We start from the raw sequence: 9,704 nt of genomic DNA on the forward strand, positions 1-9,704 counted from the left end.
GTTTTGACCTACATTCATGTTTTGGCTGGAGGCTTGTTCCCAAAGGGGTCCTAACTTCACATCCTGTTTTTGAAGGCTTTTTGCCTTATTGTGATTGTTGCTGGCCTCAAGTGAAATCTGTTGCAGGAATAGTTTTCAAAATGGTATCCCATGGCCAGGGCAGTCCTGTGTCTGCTGCATTATTGATTGCTAGGATAACTGTCTGGGTTGTTTGTTTGTTTGTTTTCTGTTAATTAGGGACACTTTTTGTGTGTATGCCTTAATTTTAACCATGTCCACTTTGTTAAACTGTTTGGCAAGATTATTTAGCATTTGCCACATAGTACTGAATTTGATTGGTTATTGATAACCTGATATTTGTTCTGAGCCCATTATGCCAGCATTAACACGGCTCCTCTGAATACGTAATTCAAGTCCAGAACAATGGTAAGCTTAGAGTGAGATTCTTTTTATCAGTACACTGATAACTTCTCCTAATTTTGCATTCACAACTGATTTACTTATCAAGTTGTACTATAAAGTGTTTGACCATTTTGTTTTTTACTTTGATTGCTGCTAACCTTTTTTGGTTTGTGTATATCATGGCTACTGTCATCTGTATACTTAATACTTTTTAAAAAGTATTTGCTGGCATGAATTTTTTCAAAGATTGGATGATAGGTGTTAGAGGGGCTCTTTTTACATTTAAGCCGAGTTTCTGTGTGCCTGGGTTCCCCTACCAGCCAGTGGCAAGTGCCACAGGCTTGTGGGAGACATCAACTGGACAGCTGGTCTGGAGAGACTTCGATACTCTGGAAGTGAGTATATGAAATATATGGTGACCTAGCCAAAGGGCCAAGCATGAAGAGGGAGCACTCTTAGTCATCAAGACAGAAAAAAGGGTAACTGACGGAAGGCAGTGCCAGACCGTGCGAGAGCTGATCCCCAGATGTAGCCACAAAGAGGAACCCAGAGTGCAGAGTGAACCCCATGACAGGCTGTTCAATACAAGCTCCAATACAGCACAGCACTTAAGCACATATGTAATTTTGTTAATGGGACTCTTCAGGAGCTTCAGTTAAGCACAAGCTTAAGTGTTTTGCTGGATCAGGGCCTCATGCTGTCCCCCAGAGGCCATGCTGAATGCTTCCAGAATGCCAACAGGTTTTGGGCAGTCTGTCTAGAGGCAGGGCTACACAGAAAATACATCAGCTCAGCTGTGCTGCTGTAGTGTTGTAATACAGACACTCCAACACCAACATGAGAGTGCTCAATGTAGTTAATCCACCTTCCCGAGAGGCAGTAGCTCTGTCAAGGGGGAAGCTCTCCTGCTGACATAGCGCTGTCTGCGCAAGGGGTTAGGTGGGTATAACTGTGTCGCTCATAGGTGTAGATTTTTCACACAAGTGCATGGGGCTGTTCAATCCCCTCAGACCTATTGTTTCAGGCTGGCTGCAGATGTCTCTGAATTGGTTTCACCTGGGCCATATTTTCAAGCTTTGCTTTACACACCCCTGGGACAGAAACCTCAGCTTTCGTTACACACTGTAAGTGCCAGTATAATTAGATAATTCCAGGAGCTGGGGCCCTCAACCCAGGCCTGTGGTGCCTATGGCTAGTTAATTCAGCCCTGGATCGGTGCTCAGGTAACTCTGGCTGGAAGTTCGGCCCCTGCTGGTGCGAGGTCTGTGGCTGGTGCTACCCCTTGGCTGAGACGGGGATGTGGCTGATTCCTGCCATCACCTGGGTGCCCAGCTCTGTGGCTGAGGGGGCTCTGGCTGCTGCTCCCTGGTGATGCTCCCAGGGACCTCTGGCCAGGGAGTGAAGGCTGGCGCTCAGCCCAGGGCCCCTCTAGTCCTCGCTCCAAATCTCTGGCCAGGGGTGGGCTGGAGAATTATGGTCTAAAGTACAGCTCTGCAGCTGTCCTCCTCTCTATGGCCCGAGTCCTGGATGTTTCAGTTTCTTGCTCAGACTCCTGCACTGCATTCTGGGTGTGAGGCCTTCACAGCCCTGGAGGTGGCCCCGTACTCCCGTCTGTCGCTGCCTAGGCCTGAGCCCTGTGTTTGGCGTCGGGCACTTTGTGGTGGAAGTAGCTATGCAATGCTGGGGAAGGGCAGGGAAAGAAGAGGGACAACTTTTGGATCAGAAGATGATACCGTAGCCCAAGAACATAAGACAAGCCTCGACGTTCCCCTTAGTACACTTACAACAGCACGCTGAGAGCACAGTGGTTGTTAAAGCATTTTATTCATTGAGACCCTTGCAGGCAAAAGGCATCTTGATTCAGTAAAGATCAGTGGCACGTCTCAAAGAGCCGACTTTGCCACTCATAGAGCCCCACTCGCTGCATCTCCTGTACTCCCCTGGCCTCAGCAGGTGTTGGCGCCCTCTGTAATTCGGCAATTCGTAAAGAATCCAGTGCCCGTCCAGCACAGAACAAGAGAGCATCTCGTGGGCGCGTAGCTGGTCCATGACTTGCGGAGAGTCCTCGGTTAACTCTACCATGTTGCCTCTGTGATCCTCCTTCTCATAGATCTTTATCCTGTAGGTGCCCCTGTGCTGTGACAGAAAATGAGACAGAAAATGAGACTGCTGTGGTCCTGGGTCCTGAGTCAGCCCTGTGCCCTGCTCCAGTGATGCAAAGGATGCTTAAAGCTGCCTCTGCGCCCCAGAGGAGGAGAATCCTTGAATGCTATAAAGGCAGCACATCCACCCTTTAGACTCAGCTCGACGCCAGCCGTGACTCCCACCCTTGGTGCAGGGAACATGTCTGGGGCGGGAAGGAGGGAGCCCATCCAGGTGCAAGAGGATAAATGGGTACAACTCTGGCCAATCCTTAGGCAGAAAAGTGGTCCCATAGCTATGGTAGGTTCAGAGTGTCTCAGGCTTCAGCGGGCCCAGAATCAAGGAACTGAGAAGTGACTTTGTTCTAAAGAGTCACAGAAAATATTGGGCCCAATTCTCCCCTCACACTGGTGGAACTCTGTGGGCGTCAGTGAGTTGCTCCTTATTTTACACCAGTGTGAGGGGAGTGGGCCCAGTGTACCTCTAAATTGCTAGAAATTACTGTCATTTTGAACTAAGGGAGGAAAATGTATGTTGCCGTTTACTGTCCATAGGCTTAACCACAGAATAGCAGCATGCCTTGAACAGGCAGTAGTAGTGCAAGGTATCCTGTCCTCTCCCTGCCATGTCCCCCAGCCATCCTGGAGGGACGACCACTAGAAGGAAAAAAGCAGTTCTCATTTTCAGTCCTCAGTAGCTTGGCTGAAAATGATCAAGCAAGTGCCTTATGATGCTTGGGCAACGTTGCCATTTTTTAAAAGCAAAATGGAACTCACAGGTGGGATCATCCGGCAGGACTTAATGGAGGTGCTGAAACTCTCAGACTGCATGTCAGGATAATCCCCCCGTTTCAGAAAGAACTGCTGTCCCTGGAAGTTGGGACGTTCATAGAGCATGAAGCAGCCACTTTCCACGCGGACGGAGTTACAGCGGCTGAGCTGACTTTGCAAATCTGTACGGTCGCTGCTGCACTCAACGGAGCGGCCCTGGAAGTTTCTGTCCTCGAAAAGGATGATCTAGTGCGAGAAACAAAGGGCAGAGTTTTCAGTAATATCCTATGCAGTGTGATTGTGTCCTGGCATTCCAGTTTCTCTCCATCCAGCACACTAAGCCTGAAATGTCTGGGCCTTACATTTTACTCACAGTGATGATAAATTGATATAGTCCTGTGACTTCAGTGGGATTGATCCTCATTTATATGACTGTAAGTGAGAGCATAATCAGGCTCTGAGTGTTTAATATCCAGGGATTAATACAGATGCCAATTCCCCTAGGTCTGCATTCTTGATTCTCCTCTCCTATTGGTATAGATCAGGAGTAACTCCTTTGACATTAACAGACTAAAGGCTGGTGTACAGTACCACAGTAAATCAATCTAAGTTGTGCAACTTCAGTTATGTGAATAACCTAACTGAATTCGACAAAGTTAGATCCACTTACCGCGGTGGCTATACTGTGCTGTGTCTTCCCTTACACTTCTCCGGGAAATGGAGTACACAAATTGATGGGAGAGTGCTCTCCCATCAATTTAGCGTGTCTTCAAAAAACCTTCTAAATCGACACTCGCTGCATCTATTGCAGCAGTGCCGATCTACCGGTAAGTATAGACATGCCCTAAGGTTATGTCTAAACTATTGCTCATGTCAGCTGTGAATATTCCACCCCCCTGAGTGACATAACTTACAAAGCATAAGTGTTCCTCTGCACAGCACTCTCCCACCATGAGAACTTATGCCGCTCACGGAGGTGGTTTGCTCTCCCATCGGCATGCAGCGTCTCTACCAGACTGCAGTGACGCAGCCATATTGTTACAGCTGCACCGCTGTATGTATAGACATTCCCTAACTCTGATGTAAATGAGAGAATCAGGTCCCTGGCATCAGTCTTACATACTGAACAATCCAATCCAGACAGGTTTCTCTTACCTTTCCCATCATAGCTGGATTCAGGCTGCAAGCCATAGTACTCCAGCGGTTAACTGCCTTTTTATACCTCATAACCAGTGCTAAGTGTGCACATGTTAACAAAAGTTTTTTTCTCTGCTCATAGAGCCAACTCATGACTCTGGGGGCTCATTCACTCTTTGTACTAGTGTCCATAGGTTTTGTGTAGTGGGGAACAGGTTTGATTCCTATTGTTACCAGTGACCAGTTCTGGGCCCTGGATCTGTCAGCTCAGCCATTTTTACATTGAAGACAACATAGTTCAGGAAAAGGGAGAAACTTCTTGCTCAGTGACAGAGGGGACTGGATGTCGATGCCATCACAATCCTTTTCAATAGTCTCTGAAGTTGCTTTGTTATTAGTGAATGCAGAAGTGGGACAATAAAGACGGAAGAGGGTTCAAATGACAAAATAGAAAGTAGGGAGATAAAAACAGAAATGTGTATGGTAAAAAAAAAAAGTCAAAAGGTCTTCGGTAGACATCACACGTGTTTTAGCCATTCAGTAGCTTTGGGGTCAGCAGTACGGAGTCTGGAACATCCTCCTGAGAGACCAGCATGAGATGATCAGCTGTTCAGTAGGTGTGCCGCGTCCACCCTCACTCGCAGCCACACAGGGCTGTTCTGAGTCCCCAGGTGTGGTCATTTGCTGCCCACCTCATCACCTCACATTTGAAATGGTTGAGCTTGTATCACATATAGCATGGCAGCCTGAAGCCTGGCAGTCTCCCATCAGGCAGAGTGACGAGTAAAAAATTTCTTAGAGAGGGAGTAGCTCATTCCCATTTTGCTCACTGGTGTGACAGCATCCACTGTGGAGCTGGTCGGTAACCTCGTCCAAATTGATCATCTGCTGATGAATCACTGTCGAGGCACCTCCCATGTATCTTTAAAAGTGACAGTAGTGGTATTCTTCCAGATTCTGTAAAGCAAGTTCTTTACTGCAATATAATGCCTGGATGTTACAAAGCAGGATATTAGAGAGATATCACAGACACTTGGAGTTTGTTGGTCTCATAGTCCCTGTTATTCTCATCATTTGATTCAATTGCACGTCAACTAGCTTTGTCTGGGGAGAGTTTAACCACACAGGAGCACAGTATTCTCCAACTGAATAGCAGAGAGTTAGTGCCAAGCCGTGCAGTGTTTGTGCGTTAGCTCCCCAACTTGAGTTCATCCTCTTAAATACGTTTGTATTTTTGCTGTTAATTTTCTGAGCTATCTTGGTGATATGATCCTAACAGGTAAGTGACTCCTAGATATACTGGCTTTTGGTTATGTGCCAGTCGTTCTCCATTCAAGAAGATGTCATGTTCTCGTGAAGTGCAAACATGACAACACTGTCTTTGACGTAATGGGCTTAAGTCTCCACTTCTCACAGTCACCACCGATGGCTGCCATATCTTGGATCAGGTTGTCCTTAATCTTTTTGAAATCTCTGTCTCTTGAGGCTAGGCAGATGTCGCCTGCATACTGAATGGCCTGGAGATTGTTGGAGACAGATCATTTGAAAACATGTTAGAAAATAGTTAGGGCACGAACAGATCCCTGAGAGAGCTAGTTCTTCTGGATCCTCCAGGTGCTCAGTTTATTTCCTAGCAGTGCTTGGAACTGTGTGTTTTGAAGCCATTTTTCTGTAGCCATAATAATCCACCAAAGTAACATCTTTGACATCTTGACCAGCAAGCCAACGTGCCAGACAATATCATATGCTGTCATCAAGTCAGGAGAAACAGCCACTGTCTTTTCATTCTTTAGGAAACCATTTTCTATATAGGTGGCAAGAGCAAGAACTTTGGTCACAAGTATTCCTGTTAAGTCGGAAAATGTCTTGGTCAGACAGTAGCTAGGTGGAAGGCAATAGTTGTTTCCTGATTTTGGTGTAGCTAGCACCCAAGCTTTCCGCCATATCTTAGGCATCTTGTTCTCTTGGATGACATTAAATACGAAAATTGCATGCTCTTCTTACCAAGATGTAATAGCATTTCTGGTGGAAATCTTATCATGACCACATGTTTTTCCTGCTTTCATATAGCTTGTTAGAATATAGATATTTAGGCCTGCTTATAAATGTCTATACTTTAAGAACTTAGGTATGAAGAAAAGGAGTACTTGTGGCACCTTAGAGACTAACAAATTTATTTGAGTATAAGCTTTCGTGATCTACAGCTCACTTCATCGGATGCATGCAGTGGAAAATACAGTGGGGAGATTTTATATATATATACAGAGAACATGAAACAATGGGTGTTACCATATACACACTGTAAGGAGAGTGATCACTTAAGGTGAGCTATTACCAGCAGAAGAGCAGGGTAGGGTGGGGAACCTTTTGTAGTGATAATCAAGTTGGGCCATTTCCAGCAGTTGACAAGAACGTGTGAGGAACAGTAGGGGCGGGAGGGGTGGGGAAATAAACATGGGTAATAGCTCACCTTACCTGATCACTCTTGTTACAGTGTCTATGGTAACACCCATTGTTTCATGTTCTCTGTGTATATAAAATCTTCCCACTGTATTTTCCACTGCATGCATCCGATGAAGTGAGCTGTAGCTCACAAAAGCTTATGCTCAAATAAATTTGTTAGTTTCTAAGGTGCCACAAGTACTCCTTTTCTTTTTGCAGATACAGACTAACACAGCTGCTACTCTGAAACCTAAGAACTTAGGTGTATTTTTATCACTTAGCTAGTTACACGGGTATAAAAACAAAGAATCAAAATCACAATCCACCGGTGTATGGGCCTTCTCTCACTAGGATAGTCTGTGGTCTTGTTCTTAGGCTAAGGCCTTTGGCTAAGCAGCAGGGGCAGCCATAAGCTGGGAAGCCTACGGTCACTTCCTCACATTTCAAACCAGTCACACTGAAATAAGGTGGTATTGGGCTGTTAGGAAGACGATCCTGTCCTGATCATGCCCATCACCACGAGATAAAGAAACAGATCTTAAGATGGTTAAAAAAAATTTAGTTTGACAGCATCCTGTCTGGCAAGAAATCACTTATCAATGGTTGTGGTTGTGAAATCTTCATTTCTGTATTGTTTTATCTATATGGCCCCCACTTTTCTATTGCTAATCTGTCTGGTTCTCTAATTGTTTCTGTCTGCTGCATAATTAATTTTTCTAGGTGTAAGTTAATTAGGGTAGTGGGATATAATTGGTTAGTAAATTATGTTACAATATGTTAGGATTGGTTAGTTAAATTTCAGTAAAATGATTGGTTAAGGTATAGCTGAGAATATTATTATATAAACTGGGATCAAACAGGAGGTGGGTGGAAGGGAAATTGGAATCATATTTGCTCGGGGGGGGGAATGGGGAACAGGGACACAGGCAAGGCTCTGTGGTGTCAGAGCTGGGAAGGGGGATACGGGGTAAATGCTCTGTAGCGTCAGAGCTGGGAACGGAACACATAGAGATAAGCCCGACTGGTGTGAAGGGCTTCAGAATATGCTTGCTTGAAAACTAACCCCAGTAAACATTGCATTGTCTGTGCTTAGAACTTCTGGTCTCCTGCTTTCTGGCTACATGACAAGCACGAGGAGAGAGGGTGAAGGGAAAGCCTTCTAACAGTGCTCTCTCTGCTTCCTCAGTGGAGAAAGGCTGGAAGATTGTCTTCCTCATACCGAGGGGGCCAGGCTGTATCAGTATCATTCACTTTTTACTCATTCCTCAAAGGGCTCATCCCTGTCAGCTTTTGCCAAGTTCATTGAGTAGGTGGTGATGCTGTCTGGGCACACTTTATCCTGCTGTATGCTTGGTGATTTCTGTGTTACATTATTTGGGTTGCATGAAAGTTGGTTTCATTTGCCATCGGATATGTTAATGTCAAGCATGTGAGAGGCCCTACAAAGGTTCTGCTTGAACTGTTCAGTTTGGTTTTGTGAGACGTGGTAACATGTTGTTCCTTGGGAAAATCAGAATATAAAATATTACTCTAGATATAATTTTACAGCTATTATTGCATAATATTAGTTTTATTATGCTGGCTCGTGGGCCCAGTTTGATTTCATGGACTTAGATGCTGCCTACATTGTGGTTGTTTTTGCACTGCTGCAATGTGTTGACCACTGTGTTGGAACAATTAGATTGATAGAGTTACACTGGTGTAAACTTTCCTAATCTAGATAAGCTCATAATGTCAAGTTCTGAATTGTCCTGAAATTGGTAACCAGTTAATACTAATAATGCCAATTTCTTACACAGTGCTTTTCATCAATAGATCTCAAAGTGCTTCAGTCTTTAATGCAGTTAGCTTCACAACACCCTTCAGAGGTAGGGCAGTGCTATTATTCCCATTTTACAGATGGGTACAGAGAAGCTAAGTGACTTGCCTTGATCACACAGGAAGTCCGTGGCCATGTAGGGAATTGAACGCGGGTCTCCTATAGTCTAAGGCAGTGCCCTAACTGCTGGACCATCCTCCTTCTAACACACTTGGATACTCCTATCTTCTGTCTCTCACTTCTGTGCTGCTAAATCCTTCTCTCCTCTCTGCTGCCAGATTCACACCCTCAGTGGCCTCTTCTGTGTACTCTCAGCTTTGACACAGCAATGAGGTATCCACTCACAAAAGACTTTCTTCCAATCAGCAAGTCAGAGGATAAGGACAAGATTTTCAAACGTGGGTGCCTAAAGTTAGGCACCTGAAAAAATAGCCAAATTTTTCCAAGATGTTGAGCACCCCCAGTTCTGATTGACTTGTTAGGGGCCTGATTGAAAATGTTTTCTGAAAAGCCTGGCACCTCTAGGGTAATAATTAAATAAATTAATAAATGGCTACATTTCTCAACAAGGGTGAGAGATATCAACTGTGTTTCCTCCTAGAATCAGGGCTGAGGCCTATTGCATGTCATCTGCCATACCTTGGGATCAGAAGACAATGTAACAAACAGTGAACACTTCTGGGTATATTTCCTCTGATAACCTCAACAACCCCACTAGAATATGAAACGGGAGCCTGAAGATGCTGAGGCCCTGATCCTGTAGTATGTTCCTCACTGGCAGACCACTGTGCTTGTACAGAGCCCCATTGACTTCAGCATGGAGATCATTGCAGGATCAAAACCTTAGATGTAAAGAGGTTCAACACAGATGGAAAAGCAGAAAAATAAACTGCAACACATCTGGGACACAGATATCAAAGAGCAAAAGAATCAGTGGGTGAAGGTCTGAGACCTTTGTTCAGCAGGAGATCCGACGAGATGACAAATTGTCC

General features: G+C 45.0%; 1 protein-coding gene across 1 annotated transcript; it reads right to left on the reverse strand.

Annotated features, from left to right (window-relative positions):
• Positions 1-2,262: 2,262 nt before the first annotated feature.
• On the reverse strand, positions 2,263-4,634 carry LOC102943462 (gamma-crystallin C-like). The gene is made up of 3 exons (XM_007071823.3): positions 4,470-4,634; positions 3,321-3,560; positions 2,263-2,538 (listed from the first exon to the last, which is right to left on the reverse strand). Exons 1-3 carry the CDS (start codon positions 4,602-4,604, stop codon positions 2,263-2,265), a joined length of 651 nt encoding a protein of 216 aa, XP_007071885.3. The 5' UTR covers positions 4,605-4,634.
• Positions 4,635-9,704: the final 5,070 nt, after the last annotated feature.

This window comes from Chelonia mydas, chromosome 11, assembly GCF_015237465.2.
Source record: "Chelonia mydas isolate rCheMyd1 chromosome 11, rCheMyd1.pri.v2, whole genome shotgun sequence".
In the NCBI taxonomy this organism is placed as follows: domain Eukaryota; kingdom Metazoa; phylum Chordata; order Testudines; family Cheloniidae; genus Chelonia; species Chelonia mydas.